This window comes from Typopeltis vanoorti, chromosome 22, assembly GCF_054136105.1.
Source record: "Typopeltis vanoorti isolate ZY-2024b chromosome 22, IOZ_Tvanoo_1.0, whole genome shotgun sequence".
NCBI classification, from domain to species: Eukaryota; Metazoa; Arthropoda; class Arachnida; order Uropygi; family Thelyphonidae; genus Typopeltis; species Typopeltis vanoorti.
Genome location: NC_143570.1, coordinates 88,368,671 through 88,394,224, shown reverse-complemented (window position 1 = coordinate 88,394,224; position 25,554 = coordinate 88,368,671). Strand labels below are relative to the sequence as shown.

Here is a 25,554-nt window from a genome sequence, read left to right as displayed (position 1 = left end):
ACCTAGTTCTTAAAGTTTTAAACTTTTTTCGTGTGCGAGGTATATGCGAAACTTTTTAATTTCTTTTTTCATAAAGTAAAATCAGGGGTGCGAGATATACGCGAGGGCAAGTTATATTCGAGTAAATACGATATCTATCTGATAAGTACATCTTATATTAGTTTATATATCTCATCTCAATCATATCGCCCCTCCTCCTACTATTTACCAGAGTCAAAATTTACATTCGTTCGCCCAACCTATTTTCAGTCAAAATTCCCCAATCCCGATACTACTTTCGTTATCCGCCTCAAACTTTTTCAACAGCTTGCTTCTCGAGTAGAAACGCAGGTGACCAAATCGGTGCACAGTAGTCCAGAGCCTTGTACAGCCTAATGACCACATTCTTATCTCTGCTTGTCAGTGTTTTTCTTAATATACTGTAATTTCTTTGTGCTGTTTTTATCACTTTTGCAATATGTCCTTTGAACGTCAATTCTCTATCCACCAATATCCCTCGCTGAAATAAAGTAAAACCTTTTGATGTCAATTTAACACCACCAGTACATGTAAAACCTTACATGTACTGGTGGTGTTAAATTGACATCATCCCCCACTTGTGTGTGCCCACATAGCCACTTTATTCAAAATTGCTCTGAAGCACCGGTATATCATTCGTAATAATTTTTCCCAACTTAGCGTTATCTGCAAACAACTGAATATCTGCTTGCAAACCGTTCGCAATCTTGCCATAAAACTTAACTTCCGCACAGGACCCTGCTGCCACAAATTGAGCGAACCCAGTTTCGTTAGTGACGCGTGCGCAGTCAATATTCACGTATTCATCAGTAGAGCGAGTTGTCTAGCTGTACGGGTTATTAACATGCAGTAATGTTTGTTCTTTATGTATGTGTTTCGGATGTTTGTGTATCTGACCATTAACCGTTATAACGATATAGAAGACGTATCTGACAGCCAAAGCACAAATCGATCACGATGCGTTAGGACGTAACAGCTTGTGAGAGCTCTCAAGGCACGGCCTCCGCCATAATCCTGTGAGAACACAAAGTGATGTCGTGAGAGATGAACGTTTCGCAGAGAACAATGTCACGTATACCTAACTGATTATCTGAGGGTGAGAGCCTATCGGCGTTCTACTAGTTTCCTAACACCACAACTTATGAACCGGAGGGTGATAAAATCAAAAAGGCACTTCTCCGACCGTACGCGAACAACAGACAGAGATATCCTCTTCACATATTAGAATATTTTCACTATTGAAGACTCGTTTAACGGCCAAAATGATCGGGTTTAAGACCCGGATGGTCGCACAGCATGTGTCATAGCATCCAGGTTTCAGAGATCAGAGAGAGAGATAGTTTGTTTTATGTGGGGGGGGGGGGGTGAAGTATCCGGGGTATCCAATTTGCATTTCTGAGAGAATGAGGTCAAAATCTCCACCAAAGTGTATCAAGACATTGTGCTGGAACCTGAGGTAGGACCCCTGAACAACACCTTGTTTCACAATAGGTAGAGGGCCTTTCAACAGGGCTCAGCCACTGCACACAAGGCAAGGACCACACAACAGTGGTTAGGGGTGAATGTTCCCGTCCACATATCACCATCTGATTGACCGTCTGGAAGTCCCAATCTGAATTCGTTGGACTTCTTTTGCAATTCCTGTTTAATTTCCCTATTCATCCGTATAACACATATTTTGTTAATCATTTTTGATTTAGGCACAGACCATATTGCAGTCATCAAATACTTCTTAAGTATTGTCCACGCCATATTAATATTACTTTGATTTCTAGTTCCGTTTCCACCATAGAACTTCAAGACGTTTTCTTAGTTTTCCATAATCTCCTGCCCTTTTGTTCTACACGTATCCTCTTATTCTGCATACCTTTGCGTGTCTTCACACCTCCCAGGTCAGGACTATACACGAGGGTGGTCTGAAATGTTCTCGGCCTAACCGTGAAAAAACGAATTTATAATTTCGAAATTATTTTTATTTTTCAACATAATCTCCCTTAACACTAATACATTTATTCTAGCGATGATGTATCGCCATTATCCCGTCCCTGTAGTGGTTCTGAATAAGATCTGCAAAATCTTGCAGATCATACAGCTGCAATCACCTCTTGATTCGAAGAAAAACGCTGACCAGCAAGGAAGAGATAGAGAAGTCAGAGGGAGCCAAATATAGGGAATATGGTGGATGTTCCAACAACTCATGGTGCAGATCCCTTAATTTTCCCATCGCCAAAACAACATTACCAAAACACCTCAGCTGCATTGTCGTGATGAAAGATGATTTTTTTCTTCTGCAAACTGGGTATTTTCTCGCGAATTTTTTCGTCTAGTCTGGTTAAAACATCGGAATAATATTTCCCAGTTATTGTTTTACCCTTTTCAAGATAAACAAAATGCCTTTAGCATCCCCAAACACCGATGCCATGATCCTTTCTTACTGATGGAACCGACTGTCTTCTTTGGTGCTGAACAACCGGCTTCTGTCCACTGTTTTGACTGCTGTTTGGATTCTGGTGTGTAATGGTGAATCCAAGTCTCATCCATAATAATAAATCGACACACAAAATCAGTTTTATTCTTGTTAAAATACTCCAAGTACTGTTCAGAGATTTTCATGCGAGTGCGTTTTTGATCTGCTGTGAGCAAGCGCGGCACCCATCGTGCGCAAAGCTTTTTCATTTGCAATTCTTCATGCAAAATATATCCTACACGTTCTTTTGAAATGCCTATAGTCTCAACAATTTCGCACACTTTGACTTGCCGGTCATCTAATACCATATCGTGCACTTGATCAATGATTTCTGGTGTTGTTACACTTTTTGGACGTCCTTTACGTGGATCATCTTCAAGGCTGATACGGCCTCGTTTAAACTCGGCAGCCCATTTCTTAATTGTCGAAAACGAAGGCGAAGAGTGCCCATAAACTTTTATGAACTTCGAATGAATTTCGTTTGGCGTTAAACCTTCTTTTACAAAGAAGTTTATAACCGCACAATATTCAATTTTATCCATTTCAAAGGATACAGACAACACTTTGGCTTTAACAGCTGTATAAAACAAATTATGTGACTTGCAATTTCACATGGATGCTTCGCAGATGTACCAACTTTGAAAAATCGTGTGCCGATAGTGTTGCCAGCTATGGTTGAGGCAGAGAACTTTTCAGACCACCCTCGTAATTACTGTCACCATCTGGTGGTAATATTGATATATTGTTTACAATTAGATTTAGCAATAATGCCAGATAATGTAAGTTATCACTATCTCTGTATGAGACAGTGATACCTTAAGAAATTCTCTTTCTCCCATAAGCTATTTCTTCTTTTCAATTTATATTTCGAAAATTGAAATTCCCCATTATTATAACGCTTTTTACATTAGCCTAAACGTTTCTTTCTCGTCTCGTTCATTATTTCCAGTGGCAATAAACGTCCACGCCATTAGGGAAAGGACCAAAAGTTATAATGAAACAGCACTATCTATTAAAACCGAAGAATGATTCATATTTGACATGATTATTCTCGTTATATGCAACAGGCGTTATCACTTTGATTATAAGCTTATACAGATTAAATGTAAAAAGTTTATTATTGAGCCTTCTATAATAAGTCCTGGACTTCGTAAAACAGTTCTTTTGCTATTTCGTTGCGTGCCCAACAGTAAACCTCGCTAAATTGGTTAATAACTTTGACTAATCAGTTGCTTTGCTGAATGATCCACGTTAACATACCCACTCTACAAACTAAATGAACATTATTCTTTGGCGTGTTAATTTAATTTCTGAAGATGCGGAGTCTTTGAAGCAGCACAACACAATTGGAGTGTAGGCAGGATGGGCAATGTTTTGCTGTGTAAATTCGCCTTTACAAAAACAGTTAAAGCATTACTGACAAAGAATGATCCGCGCACCCCCATTCACAGCAACCATTAATACGAGTAAGAATACAAAGAAAGTCATACGTACTCATTCTTGAGCAGAAGGCCATCTATTAATGAACTGCCTGCAGTACAACTAAGAGTTCCACTTATGAAATCACCCACTACAACATTCAGTTTTACAGTTTTCTTTTCTCCCCCCCCCTTGAACTGCTGTCGAAAACAATTACGGCCATAAGGCTAATGTTTTCATGTCTGTTAACTGTTTGGAGGATCGGAGTAACCCCTTCAAGATGCATTTTTAGCGTTTCCAGCTGTCCAAACGCTGCTGGATTAAGTGTATTCAAAACCAAGGTTATTATATAGAGAAATAATGCACGCGTGCGTTTCTGTACTGTTATGTGCAATTTTTGATAAATACACCGCGAAGAGATTTCAACTTATTCTCATCAATCGAAGTTAGTTTCAAGCGGATCTGAAGAATGTCTTAGAGATTTATAATTGGAATTAAAATTTGGCCAATTGAAATTTGGCCATCGAAAACCTTATTCACATCGCACAGAGCAGTAGGATTTCGACAAATACAATGTATTAAATTAAAAAGAAAAAGGTGATAAAATGAAAGCGATAGCTCGAAACTCATCACTACACATCTCTAATATCCTAAAAAATTACGAGATAAAATGTCTCCCATGATGAATTCACGAGGGGCGAAATGTTTGGGGGGAAAATGGTAAATCCTGAAATTAGAAGTCGTGTAGTTTCTTTATGTGTAATAAATAAATAAAAAAGAGAAAATATTAAAATCGCTTAGTCTAAAAATGAAGGAATATACACTGGATGATCCATTATTTCAGTTTCTTAATGTGGTATGCGTTCCCCCACCCCGCTTTTTTTTTTTTTTTCCCCAAATGAGAACGTTAAAATTTAAAGGTGCCATGCTAGATCAAAAAGTAGTCTTATGGCGGGTGGTAGAGTGAATAACTACACCTGAACACTTTCAGGTGCAGATGATTCCCGTTAAGTTAGAGGGCAGGTATGATATCACTTGGCGAACCAGGCTGATAGACAATTGGAAATTGTATTTACGATGTAATGCTAGAAATCGAAGAAATGGCCAGTTAGGAAAAACCGACAATCCAGGAAAATGACATTTGGGCGAAGTAACAACTAAGAGATGGGAAACTCGTGTGAACTGTTTATTGTTTTTTCAGCACATATTGAAAAGAAAAAGGTTTGAAATATTACAGAACTTTGGTTTTTTTTTTTTTTTTTTTTTTTTTTTTAATACGATTCCCTGTTGGTAGGGTCACGGTAGCTATGCCATATCACAGCAGAACATTCTTTCAGCAAATTCAAGATTATGAGAGAATAAAAAAAAAAAAAAAAAAAAATCCTGTTCAATAATAAGACTTGTTTAAAGGAATTTGCAAGTCACTTATCTGACTTCAGATTTAAAACAAAAATTGAATAAAAATTACTCTATTCATTCGGGACCTACATTATGGCCACCAGAAGGTAGAATTTTCTATTCGGTGTAAACTAACTGAATTTTGATGCATTATTTATATTCTGTGAAATAAAACCGCATAGTTTGGAAAGAATTTATTCGTTTGGAAATATTTCTTTTCCTTCAATTATTATTTTGTGTTCTAATTTTCTTTTTATATTATAAAAATGATTAACTGGGATGCCATTTAGGAGGAATTGGTATAACCATGAAATTCATCATCGTAGAATGGGACATGCAATGAGGACTTCGATATGATGAAAGTTAACAAGAAGCCAGCAATCATAGTACTGCCACTGGATGGGTTATACCCAGTGCTGTAACTAGCTTTTCGTGGACACCGTGCAAGATTTTATTTTTGGCTCCCACCCTTTTTTTTTTTTTTTTTTCAAAAAAAAAAAAAAAAAAAAAACGATAGTAATAGGTCGGTTAATTTTTAACTTTACCATAAACGTTACAGAATTAGCCTCCCACAACGGCAAAATTTAAAATGAAAATATATTATTATTTGACACCTCCAGGAAGTCCAAGGACTCATCGAGGGAGGGTACCAGGTCTACAACTCCGTCTCCACCATTCAATCACAACTGACCACAACTACACCAACGCCATCTACCGCCTACCACCACTGGTATTTCCACAGACAATCACAAACATCCATGCCCACGGCGGATTCGAACCCGCAGCCCTTTGGCTGGAGAGCGGATACGCTATCCACTCGGGCAATCAGGCCGACAAAAAAAAAATATATATTTTTTTTTAAAATTTTTTAATACCCCATTTCGGGTCACCTTCGTCCTGGGTCTGTGCACCTACGTAGTTCCGTCACTGTTTATACTTATCAATTTAAATTTAGTTCTATTACAAGTGCGCCTTACGTAGATGAATTCAATGTCGCTAATATTTCACTCTTCTTACAAAACCATCTTCTAATAGGGGAGGGGGGGGTTGAAGGATAGCGTGCAGAAGTTCGTATTTCCGGGGTTATACGTCACGGTTGCAACATTATATGCAAGTCAATTATTATTCAACCATAACCAATAATCGAATATGCTATTTAAAAAAAAAAAAATTGACAGCTCAAATCTTCCCAGAACGTCGAGCCTAGCACAGTCAGAACGATGTAAATCAGTGCAGTAAAAGAACGCTTCACAGGATTCTATCAAAGTAACGATCAAATTTGAACTGACTTCTTGCATACCGTCCTTGCGTGAATTTTAATAGCTTCTATAAGATATAAACAATCTGTAAAATGCACTGTAGAGAGAGTGTGTTCAATTCATTAAATAAAATTAATGATTCATTTGTTCTGATGTCTTATTTTCCAGGTGCACTCTGTTGCCTAGCTTCAGTTGAGGAAAAGATCAATTACGTTCACTGACTGAGATCAATGTCAAACACCAGAAGAAAACTGAGGACTCATTATGGAGATAGAGTTGTAGCAGAGGCGTAGCGGTCCTCCCCGGGCGGCACTTTTAACCTTTTTGAACTTTTGCAGTTAATTCTAAAATATACTCTCGAGAACTCATTCCCAAATACTGTAATACTACTGCGAAGTTTCCTCACAATTGCTGTAAGTGTTGCTAGTTGTGAGAGGAATTCTTCTAAATAAAACTGATTAAGAATTATCTACATTACTATGAAATAGACTTTGCCAATGTCATCGGTGATTTTCTAACAGAAAAGCAAGAAAAATAACATTTTAGAATGTTGAAATTAAAGTTTTACTTAAAAAATAAACAAGTGTTTCAATTTATTTCCCAATACGTCGTTGTCTTTTGGTAGTATTTTTGGTGTGTATTGAGAGGGGCGGCAAAAGCTCTAGCTACACTACTGAGTTGTAGAGCAAGTGTCCTCCCTCGATGAGTCTTCGGACTCCGTGGAGGTGTCATCAAATAAAAATAAAATAAAAAATTAGAACAGGGAAGTGCCTCACAGAAATTCAATTTGTAAACTGGATGAAAAACTTAAAAACCAGGATGATTCCATTAAACGATGAAGCCGTTTTCTGTAGAGCAAGCAAGCTTTTTCAGGGTAATCCTGTCACACGACATTAGGTACCCGACCACCGTCGTATAACTAATCACTCCCCCCCCCGTATATGCATATAATGGTTTAATAATATTTTTAAACCATCAAATGTGCTTAACCTTAAATTTATTTACGTCACTTCTCCAAGATGAAAAAATTTTGAATAATTTTCGAAAAACGAAAAAGTTAAACATTTCACTATAGATCGTCTTTTCTTTTCATTAACATCGCTCTTTAACAAGTATATTGGTCTAAAATACGCCTCGTCACTAAATCGTAACTAAAATTAATAACTTTAATCTTATCTAATGTATCAGGCTTATGTGTCATCTTCTTTTCATTGGAGGCAGTAGTGTCCTTACTTTGGATTTTTATCTGCCATTATTACAAAACAAAATGTTATAAACAATATTTTGATTCATAGTGAAAAAGCAACGTCATCTTAGTTCTCCCCCCCCCCAAAATGCATCGTCATGGCGCTAAAACGGTTATTTTCATAATTGAAAAGAGTCATATGATCGAATTACAGTAAAGCGAAAAATCTTGGGGGGGGGGGGGGGGTATTACTACACAAATCCACAAACATCTGTAATGGACTTCATTGAAAGTCAATAGGCTACAAGCAAAATTAGCTTTCTATCATTTAATTGCGAAGTCGAAAATGCCCCAAAGATAAAGCAACATTTCACATCAGCGGTAAGGCTAACCTGCTGTAATTGCTGTATCAGGAGAACAGAGAAGCCACAATGCCTAGAGCTTACCCTAATGTCTGGTGTGCTCTAGGAAAAATCACGCACAACTGGTCCATTTTGTGTGGGGGGAAGGAACTGCTGTGGATAACAAGGATCATTTGAACATTATTATTATTACGTGACACCTCCAGAGAGTCCAAGGACTCATCGTGGGAGGGCACGCACGCACACTTCTCTACTTCGCTAAATACATGTAATCCTCTTCACTGATACTTAATTCTCCAACTATGACACTACTACCATCAACGCCATCTATCGCCCATCATCAACAACAGTAATTTTTGTCTGTAAATTGCATGTGTTCTGAAGGCCGATTTGTCTGTACGCGGGATGAAAAACCCGAGTTTCCGGGAGAAAAAACCTGCTTTCGATTTTCGGGAGAAAAAACCCAGGTCTTTTCCAATCGAAGGGCGCAATGTTCAGTTGTTCTTCCCATTGCGCTACGGCGACTATACATGCTGCAGAATTCTTTATTCCTGAAATGAGGCGATTACGAGTTACCGACAGCACAGTCTTTCAGCATAGAGGGACACCTTGCCACTTCGTACAGTCACGGTAAGTCAGATTTCTTCCGTTTCAACTGACTATTTTGGGAATCATTTCGAAGAGCACGCGTTTACCATTTATGATATTCCAACAACTTCTCATAAGAGTCAGACTCGTTGTATTCTGGTCACACTGGATCAGATCTAAAATACACTGCAAAAATATGAATAAAATAAACGATGTTGAAACATTGTACTTCAGGGCACCCTAAATTATACACACCTCAAGAGCGCGAGCCTACCTTCGCCCTGATTACGCTTTCCACATATTAGCGTAGTGTGATAATGAATCGGGTATTTGTGGACGTTTCTTCCATCGAAACGGCCTGTGTACTCCTGCTAGGCTCACTGTTTCCGGCCGCATTAAACATCACATTTCATCCAACAGGTATATTAGTTGGCATCAGTTAATGACTGACTAATCAAGTTTTTCCGCATTTTCCTCAAATCATGTCACGGCAACAAATGCAGCGGGACGCGATGTACTGTCATGTTGAAAGCGACGTCCCAACTGAAGTTCAGAGGTGAAATAGCCTAGAGGTTTTTCTTGGTATAGGTTCAGACGTTTGGTTAGAGTGCATGAAAGAATTAATGTTGACAGATATAGCATTAATCCTTCCATACAATTTAAACGAAGCTGTGGACCTATATCAAGAATTCTAGGCAAGTTCTCCTCTAAACTTCATCTGGGATTAAGTGCTTCGGCATAAAGCTTTCCCGGGGATGCCATACCAAACGACTGTTGGTATGGCATCCCCTTTCCAATCAGACTGGAAAAGAGCTCAGCTTGATTTTTCGCTTCAAATCGCCGACTTCCAACAATCCAAGGACCGGTATAGTCTGCGCTGCTAATTGCTTATGTGCAGCTGCCCTCCATAGAATCTGCTATTTAGGTCTTTAAGTAGTTTCACAACGGATTCCAACGATCCGTTGGTTTCACAACGAATCGCCGAAGTTTCTTTACCACCATTCTGAGCATCTTAGCTTCCTGTGTCTTTGTGCTTTTCTTGGATGAGGTAGTACCCTCATATTTAATCGGTTTGATAGTGCAGTGGTTGGTACAGTCGTCACAAACAGATAATGGCCATTGATATGGCATCCTAATGATAACACTACTTCTATCGAAATCCGTAAGTTCTTTACATCATTGATGTATAGTCAGCTGTACTAAATGTTTACTGATGTTAACGTTAATCCCACCACGAAAGACTTATCATACATTAATACTGTGGACGAGCTGTGTGCTCGGTAATCCAGAACCCAGAACTCGGTAATCTAAAACCAAAGATGAACTCTTTAAGACACTCAATCTCCAATAAGCATGGTGGGAGCTCATACTCCAACGATGAAATTTATTTAGCAGTGTAGGCTACGGCTGATAGTCAGAAGGTATCTCGATCCTTATTTCCACAGCATATCCAAAATGATGTGATTACCAATGAACTTAACCATTTTGACATCCGGATTATTAATAATAAGTATCGTCTATCTCTAAGATCGCTAATGGATTATGAGTTTTCGTGCCCAACTTGAAATCAAGTAACGATTCTAGACAAATTTCATATGCTCCCTACCTTCAAACCCATCGGTATACTGTTTTTTTTTTAAACCATTTTGAAGAGGGATATCTTCCTCTTTCTTTTCGTGTCCCTTACTAGTGCCAATAAGGGGCACGAAAGGCTTACTTTGAAAGCCAAATAGTTTTATTTCACACACAGTAGCTGTAACCAGCACTATGTCGTTAATGTGTGGCATTTAAGTGCAGAAATATTTGGCACAATTTTTTTTTTTTTTTTTGTAACTGACGTGTTAACTATTCATTGAAACTAGAAATATATCTAAAGATATTCACACAAATAATTATGAATTGTTACTATTTTAATGTACTGTATCAAATTACACTAATAATCTAATAAATATTATATTATTATGAAACCTCCAGGGAGTCACAAGCCTCATCGAGGGAGGGCACCTACTCTACAGCTCTCCATCTCCACCGCATCATCTACAACAACGCCATCTACCCACCACCACTAGTATTGTCACAATCGCAAACATCCATGCCCACGGCGGGATTCAAACAAGCAGCCTTTTGGGTGGATACTCGGCCAACCAGACCGGCATATATAATAATATATTTTTATTAAAGTTAACTTTATAGTGTATTCAAATAACATTCACTCTTTGAATTTCAGGTTTCGCAGGGGATGTGTGTGGAGGGGGGGCGGCGTAGTTACCGACTTGTAATGCAATGTATGATAAGGGAGGGGTGTCTGTAATCAGTACAGTATCGTTGTGCAATGCTTCATTAGTACGTAATTAGCAGTCTCACTTCATCCACAATAATACAGAGAATTACCCAATCTCGCTGGCACAAGGCCACGAGGCTAAATCAAAACTATTGTCACGTTTCCATGCTCTTACAACTAAAAACAAGACTCAAGTGAAATAAAGGAGCAGTAAGTGATGCGAGGAGTTTTTCCTGATTCAAGAACACCTCACAACTTACTCGTAAAGGGAAGAGGGCCTCCAAGTAGGCAAAGTACCTCTTAGTGTCTGGAGGGATGACAAGATGAATAGAACTGCTGTTAATAGCGCCATAGTTGACACTATTTCAACGTCTCCGCAAATTAACCACGAACGACCAACTTCGTGACCGCATTTAAACCGGTTATATACGTCATTCGTTTTGTCGTTTTTGAATGGAATCTGTCAGTTGCGATTCCAATGTGAATGAGAACTCCTGATGTAACATTCAGATACGAAAAGATAATTTGCATAAAGAAAGGGGGGATGGAAAATGTACACGAAGGTGTTTTGCAATATTTCCACAATGAAAAGCTGCGGGACGTTTCGAATAGAATACGTTTGATAATTTCAAGCTATCCACGGCTGGAAAGAAAACTCAGCCGTTAAGTTAGACTACACCACAGTTTTCAGACCAAAAGCATGGAGTATTTGTTCACTTCTTCAGCTCCTTTTCCTTAGCCAGCTGACCAACAGAAAATTTAAATCAAAACTTCAGTAATATTTACTGTTTAACACTCCGAGTTACGAAACAAACTTTCCCCGCTTAAAACAACTAATTAAAAAACAGCTTTTTGGACCACTTTCGAGTAAATATAAGTAACCAACTTAAGAAATTTAAAAATCTTTTTTTTTTCCACGTCATTTCATTCAAAACATTTTAAAATAAAGGATTCATCTACAAAGTCGATTGTCGCCTTTGAAGAGAAAGATCTGATTCCCTCTAGAATGCCAAGAACTTCATATAAAGCCCTTCATCATCAGAGGTAACCGGTCTCATGAGGAGGGCTTCCCTATCAGAAAAGCTTGGGATTTTTCATCTCAGAAATGGCAAAGCCAGCCGGAGAACATATGCAACTAATTGGAATAACGCGCTGTCCTCGTACCCTAGTTTCTTCGGTTATACTAATACAACAGTAAGTTCATATTTCGAAATATTTCCTACCTGAAGTGGCAGATGAGCATTAAGGCCTGTGATGTACCCGTCACTTGGAGAAAAGGCGGTCACGATCGCTACGAACACGGGATAAAGCGTCATCATAGTTGTGATGTATGTTTTGTCACTGTCCTTCCTTTCCTCCGTTGTAAATTCTAAACTCACTGTGACGTCACGAAGTGGAGCTGGTATTTCAACATCGGGTTTAGCCGTAACTGATTGCTAGTCTCATGATGGTGGTGGAAAAAAAGGTTCTTTTTTACCTCTGTGACCTCGCAAAATCGCTAAGTTTGATTCTAGAGGATAATGTGTTTCTGCATTCCCCACTACTGATACAAACTGTGCTTATAAAAATGTAAACTGTTTATTAAAAGCAATAAATGGATATTCTTGCCGACATCCTTATTACAACACGGTGCATCAGTGCCTTTTGAAACATTTTGTTCAGGTTTTTCCCTCCACTTGACTGATAAACTCATCATTGATAAGAGAGCCCCCCCCTCCCTCCCGGGAAAATCCATATATCTCCTCTTTCATTATCTGCATGTAAGTAAATATATTAGCTCAATCAAAGGATGCGCTGATCAAATGACAACTTTTAAAAGGCGTAATACATGAATGAAAATTGACTAATGCATTTGTGTATTTAGGCGAGTGAGTACATTTCTTTAAACGAATTTGGCGTTGTGATTTTGGAGACGAAGGGCCTGTATTAGAGTTATGCACAGTCAAGTACGTTAAATCGTCTACAATAGTGAAATCTTGTCGACCACACTTGGCAAAATCCCACGGGGGGGGGGGGGTTGGAAACAGTTGAAGTCGAGAAAGGTTTGCACTGAGGTCCATTCTGCTTGCTGGGTATAATTACAGTAATTATACTGTGATGTTTGTACTCTAGCAGCATTTTTCGAGTTCCGCTCATTAATGACCTAAAAGTAACAAAACCTCACTTATAACGGACAACCAACTACTAATAACAAGGATTCATATCAACAGTCTTACAGCTGACAAGTTTACGGTTTCTGCGGGCAAAGCAAGCAGGCAAGGAACCGAATTTCTGTTTGGGAGATAAAATGCAATATTTTACTATTATACAAAACAATGCAGATCAAAATTTAGGTCTCCCCCCCCGTCCTCTTAAGCTAAACATGCAGAGCCAAACCATCTTTTTATTAGGAGAGGCTATTTTTTGTATCTTATAACTTACGAACAGGTGGGAGAGCGAGCATTACTTGTGCGACTGCAGGACCGTTAGTGAGCATTAATCATTGTTCGTGTATTTCTCAAGGCAAATCTCACCGACGAACCATGACATTTTATGGTAGAGAGAGATTTCCAATAAGAAAATTGGTATTTCAGAACTAGCGTAGCGAATAAATTATAAACTTAATGGTTTCTGCATAATCTACAGTATATTACCTATGATACTGTGCCAGTGGTATAAGTCCAAATAACGAATCAAACTGGATTCCAAGGTTCAGTACAGTATAAACGAAATGTAAAAATTGCGCGCTTTATACACCATGCCAAACTTCCTGGCAAGTTCCAAGACATTACACGTCTAAAGAAAAAGATATTATTCTAGTCACCATTTTTTCGGGTTTTGTTCCTTCTGTCTATTCCAAAGTTGGTAATTCTTTGGCGCAGGCAAGTCATTTTCCTCCTGGAAGAAACTGGTTTTTAACCCAGAAAATGAACAAAAGTAACAGAACACACACACACACACACACACACACACACACACACACACACACACACACACACACACACACACACACACACACACACACACACACACACACACACACACAAATATTTGAGAGGATTAGATTTGAGAGGATCTATCCACGCTGGCTACAAAAGCAGCCATCTCTGACGATAACGAAGTTGGAGACCAGCTGCTAACCGATTTCCAAAAAAAGTGACAGGAAAAGAATGGTGCCTACATCCCTGTGGGAATAAACTACCGTTAGATTTATTTATTTATTTATGCATTTTAGGCTTATAAATTTCATTACTATTAAAAAAGAATATCAAAAGTTCCCAATAATAACAATACTATTTATAAAATTATATCTTGCTTCCCTTTCGTACACCTGTAAAAGTATTCGTGAAATGTACGTCTCTTCTCCTTCATTCAGTATGGCCAAATAATGAATTAAGCCTTTGAAAAAAAACTAAAAATTTTCAAACTAGCAGTATAATCAAATGTACCCCTTTGCCCTCTTCCTTTATTTTAAAAGGAGACCGGAAAAAATCTCAGATATTCGGCAATTATTTGTGAAATTAAAAAAAAATCAATTGGTCACTAGCACAGTGCGCACTTGCGAGGATCAATGGTAGCTTACTTTAATCGCCCGTCGCTTGGTGACGATGACAATAGCAAATCTGTCGGCACAGAATAATCTGTATATTACTGTAAACAGATCATTCTGCTGAGTATTCTGCGACAATCACTGGCTTGCACTGTGGTAAGTCGATCACTACAGTTGTGAAGTAACGTTATTTAGATAATATATGCCCTGAAGAAGTACTATAGTTGCTATTATGAACAGAATAATATTATGCAATGTTTACTTAATCACTTGTATTTTTTTTTTCACCAGTTGGTTAAAAAATAATAATAAAAATAAATAAAAAAAAACTAGAAAGCACGCGCCATTCTTTCAATTTCGTTGTTACCTCATAATATCTACATCAACATTCTGCACACGTACAAAATAGCAACAGTGGTAACATCATCCGCAATTTTCAATGCCAGTTTGCATCATTTCGAATTAATATCTTGTTTGCGTTTCCCTCTAATAAATGGGAATCTACGCCGCATGTCAATTCTAAATTTCGTTAAAAGAGAATTAAGGCCAAGGCATCTATGATTCATTGGAAAGGCACATGCAGAGTCAGAGAATGGTTACTTGCTGATAAACCCAAGGACTTTTTTTTTTCAACGAATAGGCACACCCCCGACTTCTACATGAGCTTAAATAAAAATTCAATATTATTTATAAATGAATTGTAATTTACCGAGTTTAATGAAAAAGATAATTAAAAAAGAATTGTATTCTACAATAATATGCAAAGAGTATTACAGTGCGATTGCTGCAAAACATCAACAGATCCGAACTGCTTGAAGGCCGGTTACAGTGCCAGGGAGGTCTTGCGTGCATGTTTTTTTGTCGCATATCATTACAAATGCGCACAATAAACGCTCGTTTCAACCAACTTATTTTTTTAATTTTTTTTTTAAAAGTAAATTTTTAAAAAGAATCTATCGAAATATATTATTTACAGCGACATTTTATTTCCGATATTAGATTCGCAGAACGTAATACTATAAAACAATTACATACAGATAAACAGAGAAACCACACTTCCAAATATGGCGGGGAATAAAGATACTTTCACGCTGAATAGTCACAAGATTTTTAAAAAATGCTTCACTATTTTTTAGAGGTTTGAAATAAAAATTATTCGGTTTGGCTTACTTATTACTTGTGGGTGTTTGTCGATAGCAAATTATTGACCAATCAATTGTTTTTAAAGGGAAAATGTGTATTAGACATATTTATGGATACTTATACCTCTTAAGAATAAAAAAATAATAATTTTATTCAGAAACTCCGATATATTTCATCCAATAAAACATGGAAATCATCAAGGAAAGAGGCCGGTAACTACATTCAAAATACTAATAATAAGAATGAGTCATGCAGCATGTGCTTACCAGCTCGTGTCTCTGTCTCAACTGAGCTGACAGGAATGCACTATCAAAAGGAACCAGTTGAAAAAGTTTGTGCTGATAAAAAAAATGAATAATAATAATAGTTAATGGCAATCACTATCGAAAACTTGGCATACAATCAGAATGGTTGAGATTCGGACGATTTCGTAGAGTTTTACAAGTTTCAATTTTACAAGTTTCTAATAAAGATAAAAAGCCAAAAGCTTTGATATCTTCCAAGTCTACCTACTCACTGATGAGACCTCAAAAAAGGTTGAAACCGGTCTGGGTAGTGACCTCTCCTCATAATGTAAAACAGTAATACATCTCCTAGGAGCTGTGTTTTACATTATGAGAAAATATCAAGAATAGTGAGGGAGCTTGCTCCACCTTTACTTCGAATTGCCTTCGCCGATAGTTTTTCGGCATGAAACTTATATAGATCGTAGTTATCGATCTTTAGTTTTACTTACTGGCTATAAAAAAACAAAGGATGTTTTATCCCCTTATTTTCTTTACAAGTTTCTATTGCTATTGACACTATGCCTAGTGTCAATAGCAATAGAAACGCCTGTCGGATTCCAAAAATGCAATATAGTATTGATGTTCGTGGATTCTAATCAAAGCAGAGCTGCTTTGTCTGCCCGAAGTAACAAAGAGGACATGAGCAGGGTACATGATGGATCACTGGCGAGGAGAGAGGTGATAACGAATCCTTTGTAGATGCTAAGAAAGAAGACAGTTTCCGAGCTGGTTTGAAAGACGTTTATGGACTGAATTTGTAAAGAATCGATGCTATTTGTTCAGAAGCTTCTTTAAGGTAAGGTGATGAAATTGTTTTCACATCGGATCGTAGTCGGGTCGACGGTATGATAATTATCAATAATTTTCTGAATGGAGTTTCGTTTTATCCATTAGACATCAGATGGCTTTAATTTTTTTTAATTAATCTAAAAAATAAGGAAATCAGAAGAGCAGATACATTCACTCGGCCTCACGCCATCAATCATCAACCTATCAAAGTCTTGTACATAGAGATCACGCGATCTGCTTTCGAATCCGAAAAATCCAGCCTTGCTTCTAATGCTACTGACACTAGGCACAGAGTAATTCTTTGGAGCCAAACAAAGATTATTCGCTCCAGCAAGTTCAAATTTGATCGCATTTTCCTCTGAACTTGTGAAACGCTTTCGGAAAGTGATTACTATTAACTGAATTTCGTTTTTTTATTTGCACAAGCTTACAATTGTTCCTTTGAACGCTAATAGTGTACTGTCCGACCACAGATGCAAGAACCTTGGCTGGCACAGTGCCAAGAAGAATCAGTTCACGTCGAAGGGGAGAAACGAATAAAGCGATGTACGAATTTGCCACCAACACGCAAAATCACGTGCTTTATACGTAAAATTTTCCAACTGTTGTACAAGCAAAATAGTTACCACTTTAAAAACTAGAATTTTCATGAAAGAAAAACTAATTGTTCGACGTATAATAATAAACACTCATCGTTGATTACCCTATTATTGGAATTGGTTTGCCTGCTTCTGCCATGCGCAGAAGTGTCAAGGGGGTCTCGCATCCGTGGTCAGAGAGTAATCCTATCAACTCAGCTGCAACCGAGATATGAGCACATGCTACATAACTTTTTTCCCCCCGTGTTTTGAATGTAGTTACTGTCTTTTTCCCTTCATGATATCCATGTGAGATTTCATCCAAACCTATCGGAGTTTTCGAATAAAATTCGATTTTTTCTACATGCGTAAGCCAAGCCGCATAAGTGTCTATAAAAATTATACCAAAGTCTTACAGAAATACTTTTCCAAAGTAAACTGATTTTCAAAATTACACGGACAAATACTTTGCTTTTCCTTTTATTTCATATGGTGTTAAAACTTAACTGCTGAACCGATATATCTTAAGATTTATTCCCTTTCTAAATATTTCTTTATCTAGGATTTCTCCATTTAAGGGAAATTAGTTGACGGCTAATTCTACTTCAATTTCTTTGCTAGTTGGCGATAGCGAAGTTTTTCTTCCCAGAAACGCCGATTTTTATCATCCCACTAACTAGGCAAACCAGCCAGACAACGTAACTAAAAGACACCATTATAAGACTTGGAGCCTACGTGGCGCAGTTGATATAGGCGAGCCGTTTGGCTGAAATATCCGCGTTCTAATTTCGCGTGTGAAATGAGGAACTATTTTCAGGCCTTTTCAATCAAATAGTGAGTTAGCTGGTCTCATATGGAGGTGGAGGTTTCTCCCGGAAAATCGGGGTTTTCGTCCCTCAAAACAAACTGTCCCCGTGAATACACATCTACAGGCATAAATACTTGCTCTTAGGATGCATTAATGCGCCATGACCCCTAAACAAGGATCCTCTCCATCCTCAGGGACGGGCGGGTTGAAGAAGAATAGACTAAGTTGACTTCCCCACGATTAAAACGAATTCAATCATTAACCAACCAAAAACGAATGCTGGCGATGTTTACTGTCAATCCTGAGTTTGGTATTTTCTGCTCCCGGTGTGGGTGGGTACGCGCGCGCGTGTTCTGGAAAAAGCTGAAAGCAGTACAAAATTCTCATGTCATACAATGATGCTATTTGTGTTTTAGGCATAATTCACATACAGACAAGTGGCGTGCGTAATTGAAGATATCTGGAAAAATGGTCAGAAGGGTTGCCAGAATTTTATTTGTACTCTTTCAAATAAATCCGAGTTGAATCTCTTAAGAATAGGAGTTCGTAGCTGTTTAATTCTCAATAGTTTTTTTCAATCATCTATCGTTGCTTACAAAAAAAAAAAAAAAAAAAAGAAGATAAATTTGGTATTAACTGTGGGGGGGGGATAGGTGGGCGTGCGTGCGTGCGTGCTCTCGTAGCAAAAGCGTTTTAATTGCTTGTTTCGATATCACTGAAGTGTGGTGAGCGGCTTGCACCTGACGAGCAGTGCGAATGAATGCGCCCGTACACGCTCAATTTATTTTGCTTGTTTTGTGTGAATTAAAACCTAAAAGAGATGAATATAAACGGTTGTTCACCAGCAAAAAGGAGTACGAAACAAAATAAAATTAAAAACTTAAGTAGATTAATTTTTTTTTTTTTTTGTTTTCTCATCTCTGAACATTTTTGATTTGATTAAAAATAACCACTCAGCCAGAGACTTGCGGTGGCTGCGGACCCCGCAAGTCTCTGGCGTGCGAAATTTATCCTAACGTAGGAAACAAATGAATAGAAACTGAAGCTGTCAATATTTTATATATGCACAACTCGGCGCTGAATTGTAATCTCTTAGCATAAATTTATTGACGATATACATACTATTCTAGAGCAGGGTTTTTCTAACTTTTTTAATCGCATTCCAGCGGGCGGGCGCACACATACAGTGTATGTGTGCGTGTCCATTACAATGAACAGAAATAAAACTTTCATGAAACAGTGCCTGCTCTTACTAAATAAAAAGTAAAAATCGTCAATATCTTATGATTTTATTAAATTTAATTAGAAATATAAGAAAAGAAGCAAACCGAAAGCAGAAATTACGAAATATTTTATTTAAACGACGGGTGTGCTTGCCTGTTGAAAAGTTCATTCCAATCCGGAACACACGAAGACAATGTTAAGCGCATTTATCCGAATCAACATTATTCTCAACAATCTCACTATTTACATTTCTAGATCCAACAGCTGAACTTAAGCATGCTTCTGTATCCCCCCCCCCTTCATTTTTTTTTTCTAATAATAAAAGGATCCATTTTGAAGGCAATTTTTAACTAGGTTAATGTTACAATTGTCGCTAACTTGGGGAAAAAAAAGTCGCACTGATTTTTTCCTTTCGGAAAAATGCAAAAGGAAATCTTTTTAATACTCATAAAGACAGATGCTACGAGAGGTTTCTAGCGCAGGAAACACACGCGCACACACTTCGAGGAATGCCCGAAATGTGTGTATGTGCGTGCGTTTACATCGCTCCGAGTGACGTACAGTTGTTTTATACTTGTGTACTAGTCGCTGAAATCTAAATCAGTGTTACAAAATCTGTTGCATACAGTGAAATATTCGGTTCCATTAAAAATAAATGCTGGTCAGGACTCACTAAACTGATTTCACGACCAACTAGTGGATCGCGACTAGCAGTTTAAAAACGATGTCCTGAAGAATATTACGAATACGCACCTGTATATGTAAACAAAATCTACTGCTACCATGGATACACGCAATCGCATCAATCTTGAATGACTGCTTCCGGTTTTATCGTACTATATTGTTTGTATGGCTGTATACCGTTTGTTGTTATTATTACTATTATTGTACTGCATGTTTTTTGTTAAATAAATATATTTCAGGTACTTTTATTCCGTTGTACGACTGTCAATATTCTTGATTTTCAACGTTTATTGAAAATAAAGAACTAGTGCGCATTTTACACTATCGTTCTACATGGTGACAATTTATTATTACAACAACTGAACACGGAGCAGTTTTCGCCACATAGATTGCAGTGATTTGTTTTATCGTATTTTAGCTTTCAAAAAAGTATCCAAATACAATCACATTTTAATAGTGATCGTAAATATCAAATTTCATTACAACAGGAATTAGAGTTTTGCCTAGCTTTGTTCCTTGGCAATGATTCAGAAACGGAAGCAAAAAAGTGGGGGTAGGGACTACAATTATTTGTCAAGTTCCCAAATACAGACTTTAAATATAATCTGTCTAACCGGAAACAGGAATAACAGCATTGGACAGGTACTCACAAGAGATAGTGGGAAATCATTTTCTATTAGATTGTTTAAAGTGCGTGTCGTATTGCTGTAAATGTCTTAGCAGGGCGAAAAATGCGACCTCTTGAGTTTTGACCTTTTTTGGGGAGGAGGGGGGTATAAAAAGAAGCCAAATAGATTTCAGTGAATGTGGCAGGTGAGATCATGGTGCAAAATTTCAGAAAACCGTTTCCCTAACACGGTCTTGTATTCGCTGCAGCAACTGAAATAATTTCATTTGAGTTTTTTCCAGATGAATAACTTTCTTGTTAATGATTCCTTCTGTCGAGGAGACTAATCAGCACTTTCTTCACATTCGCTGGAAATATCTGGATTTGAAACACCTCAAGGCAAATTTACTTAGCATTGTCAGCTTGTAGTTGAATTTGCCGATTCCGGGCATACATGACAGAGTTTACTTCTTTCTCTTCCCTCCCGAAAGAGACCAAACAGCTAACGGACACAAGCATTTGAAGTTAGCTGTTTGGTCTGTGGAGTTAACAAAACTCGACGACTAACTCCACTTTGTGGAGTTAGCAAACTCGACGGAATTCGAAAAACGGTCTTTTGCTTCAACCTTCAAATTATTCTTTGTATCGTAGTGATATCGAAGTTCTCTAGCGCTTGTTTTCTCTCTCTCTCTCTCTCTCAAAGAAAGTTGTCTTTCCAAATTTCCCAACGAAATATCAGAAAAGTTTGCACTGCTTTTGCTTTCAAAGTAAGTTCTGTTTTTTCCATATCACTTCATAGTGAGAAAAAAAAAATTTTAAAGTCAAGTAATGAGATGAGATGATTTTTTTTTTTTTTAATTCGGACAAAATACTCTCGATGAAGAGTTAATGATAATAATCTGCAACGAGAATATTTTAGACAAATCGAAAGTACTAAGTCTCCATCGCATTACCGGATAAACAACTACTGTTTCCGTACGTGTGAAATAATTTTACATCCGATATAGATCGTCATTTCTAGATATTGAGCAACACTGTTACCGATACACTAACGCTATCAAAACCAAAACGCGTTTTTACTAACAGTGAAAAGAACGCAAGGACAAATCTCATCCACTTCACCGTGCCTAATGATGTAACACCTGCTCCATAATAAAATATGGCCGATTATTATATATACATATAGAAAACTGGAACGTAAGAGGAAGAGCATATAAAGAAATAGAATTACACCAAATATTAAATGAAAAATTTTCAAATAGCAGTACTCACTAAAACAAAAAAGAAATTAAAAGAAACCATGACAACTGAAACTTTTAAAGTAATATATATAGTAGAGTTGACAGACCAAAGAGCACAAGCAAGTGTTATGATATGGATTCATACTTTCCCTTTCAAAACAATAATATTATAAATTATGGAATGAACGAATAATAGAATCGAAAATAAAAATAGATAGAGGTTAGTTAACAATAATTGGTTTATATGCTCCAGAAGAAGGAAGAGAACATGATAATATTGAATTTCATAATCAGTTACAGAATATATATATATATATATATATAATAAAATAAATAAAAATTATTATGTAATATTAGCAGGAGACTTAAATGCAAGAACTGGAAACACGAAAATTAATAATAATATAGGAATACATGGAGAACATACTCTAAACAAGAATGGTAAAAAATCGATCGACTTTGTAGTTTATAATAACCTAAAAATAATGAATTCTTTCTATAAACATAGAAAGAATTCATTATTTTATAATGTTTATAAGACAAAGTTCTCTTCAGATGCTACAGTTCACAGAGAATATGAAATAAGTAGTGACCACTTCTTCGTAAAAATAAAATTAAGATTACCACCTAAATGGTTATAAATATCAAGGACAGAACGAAAACTTTAAAAAATTGTTTATATAAGTGGATTATTAAATGACACAAATATACAATGGATATGTAAACAATGAATTAACCAATATTTATATAAAATAAAACCAAATGAAGAAATAGAATGGCTTAATATAAAAACGACACTAAATACAGCAGCAAATAAAAGCTTAGGAAAGACCAAAAAATTCAAAAAAAAAAAAAAACTGAAGACATCGGATGATACAGTCAAGGAAATAATCAAAATGTAAAAAGAAGCGTATCATAAATGGTTAAGCAGTAAAAGATTAGAAGATGAAATAGAATATACAAGAATAAGAGCCATAGCTAAAAGAGGAGTCAGAAAAATACAGAGAATAATGGAAGAAATTTGTTTCTAACTTAAAACATGACTTTAAGACCCAATGCATATAAGATTTTGAAACACTTAAGTACAGATACTAAAGAAAACAAAATTAAACACCAAATTGGAATTAGAAGATTTTCTATACATAATTGTGGACAGGTAAAAATTTTAAAAAAGCTAACTGGCAAACATGTAATGAAAATGAAAGGAAATAACTAAAGAAGAATTAGAAATCAGCTTGAAAGAAACAAGAAAAGGAAAATCACCTGGAGAAGATAAGTTAGGCTCAGAATTATATAAATATGCAGGAACAAAGTTCAAAGAAGGAATCCTGTTACTTTAAAATTAAATCTATTCAACTGGTAACCCCAAATGAATGGAAAAAAGCAATTGTGATCCTTATCTTTAAAAAGGGTAGTAGAGATTACCCTAAACACCATAGAGGTATATTCAATTCCTGTTAAAAAATATATAGTAGAATTTTAAATAACAAACTAATAAAATATTCTGAAAACTTTATTTATTTTTAAGTACAGAATGGATTTAGAAAAGGACGATCATGTATAGACCCGGCCTTTTGCCTAAAATTAATAATAGAGAAAAGAAGAGAATACAATTTAGAAACACATCTTACATTTATTGACTTTGAAAAAGCATTTGACAAAGTTAAAAGAAATATATTATTTAACATATTAAAAGAAAGACAAATACCAAATAATATCCTAAAAGCTGTCACAAGTATATAGGAAAATAATCAAATACAAATAAGATTAAATCATGAGCTATCATATACGAAAGAGATAAGCCACGGAGTCAGACAGGGATGTCCCCTGTCAGCAACTTTTTAATATTTACCTAAATGAAATAATAATAAAATGGAATAAAAATTCCAATCAAGGAATTAAACTTTCTCCTACTGTGAACTTAAACACTCTCCTTTTTGCCAATGACCAAATAATAATTACAAATTCTGAAGATAACTAACAGAAAGGTATTTTAAATTTATGAGATAGCCAAAGATTATGGAATGATAATATCAACAGAAAAATAAAAAAAGATGGTCTTTGAAGGAAAAGATCCAGTAAGAACTAAAATAGTAATACATAACAAGATTTTAGAGCAGGTGAATTCATTTAACTACCTAGGATGTATGATTGATTAAATATGAAAATGAAAAGATATAAACGTAAAAATTGCAAAATATTTAAAAATAACAGGTGTAATTAACTCTATATTTAAACCAAACCTAGTTCAAAAACAAACCAGACTAAAAATATACAATACATCAGCCCTACCAGTTCTATTGTATGGAAGTGAAATCTGGACAATAAAACAAAAAGACAAAGATTAACCACAGCAGAAATGAAATTTGAGAAAAACTGCAAAGTATACTCTATTCGATCACAAAAGAAATAATAAAAGAATTAAACCAGGAATCAGTAAGAGAAAAAAAATAAAAAAATATAAATACAAATGGATGAAACACGTTTAAAGAATAACAGAAAGAGTACCAAAATAAGGCTTAAATTACAAACCATTAGGGAAAAGAAAATCAGGACGTCCTCTTAAGAGATTCAACGGCGACTTCTAAGGCCAGAACAGGCCACTCTAGGCCTAAATCCTTGATAGACATGACGATGATTATTATTATATGTCACTAATTCTGCTTTTCTCCATTAGTAGCATAAAGAGAATAAGTAATTATTTTGAAGTAGACCTGCAACGCCGTGTGTGTGGGGGGCAGCATTTCTCATAGTAGATTACGGAAACTGTTTTGTTAGCCACTATGACATCTCATAGTGGTTGACACTATTTTTTTTTTAATGTGATTATTTTACAAAATACTTTAAGCATTACAAGATAAAAACTTTAAATAAATGTGAAATTTAAATAATTCGATGTGTATAATAATTTTTCAAGTTCTGCACAATATAAAAAGTTTAAATATAATTTATTATGTGCAGTACTTAAGCCTTGGTTAATAACACCACTGCTTTGTAGCCTGTAGGTGCCTATCGTGGCTCATGCAACCCGCGCTACAAAATTCACGTCAGTTTGACCGCATGATTACGTTTTTATCGATGTATGAAAGTTTTAGGAGTGTATAATTAAGTTGAGCATATCAGTGCTCATCTTAATTGGTCTAATGCAATTAATTCTAGAATAACTTTGAATACTTTAATTTATCCATTAATTGTAACTAATTCTGCGCAGAGTGGGGGACAATGTGTTTCTTTTAATATACTGTATATTCCATCCTATTCCCTCAGCCATATGGCTGGTGGGGGGAGAGCTATATGCTACCATACTAGGGAGATAATTATGAGCAAAGCAGTTCCCCCCCCCCCGTTGCCTTCCTTGCCGTAGTACATTGATGACTGTAGCCGTGTGTGTTCACGGCTACAGCCATAAATGTCACCGGTTTGCCTGTTCTGAGGGATGAAATAACCAAGTTACCGGTATAAAAAACCTCCACCTCCGTATGAGACCGGTTAACTTACCTTTAGTCGAAAGAGACCACTCAATCTCCAAAAGTTAGATAGCGCCAAAACGCCCTCGCCTACACCAACGCTTCCCAAACTGTAAGCCGCGGCCCCCTTGGGGGGGACAGTGAAATAATGAAAACAAATTTAAAGTATTTTAAGACTAATTCAAATGTTTTAAGACCATGTCAAATGTGTCTGTAAGA

The 25,554-nt window shown here is 36.5% G+C and overlaps 1 protein-coding gene across 4 annotated transcripts in view; it reads right to left on the bottom strand.

Annotated features, from left to right (window-relative positions):
- LOC150094550 (beta-hexosaminidase subunit beta-like) overlaps positions 1-25,554 on the bottom strand; it is a 364,235-nt gene that overhangs the window by 241,584 nt on the left and 97,097 nt on the right. Inside the window, exon 1 of one of the 4 annotated variants that reach the window (XM_090411844.1) lies at positions 12,202-12,581. The exons of the other annotated variants lie outside the window; for them this stretch is intronic. Within the exon in view, the coding sequence (XP_090267970.1) occupies positions 12,202-12,297 (96 nt within the window). The 5' untranslated portion in view covers positions 12,298-12,581. Of the gene's footprint in view, positions 1-12,201; positions 12,582-25,554 lie in introns of those variants that run through there. 4 annotated transcript variants of the gene reach the window in all.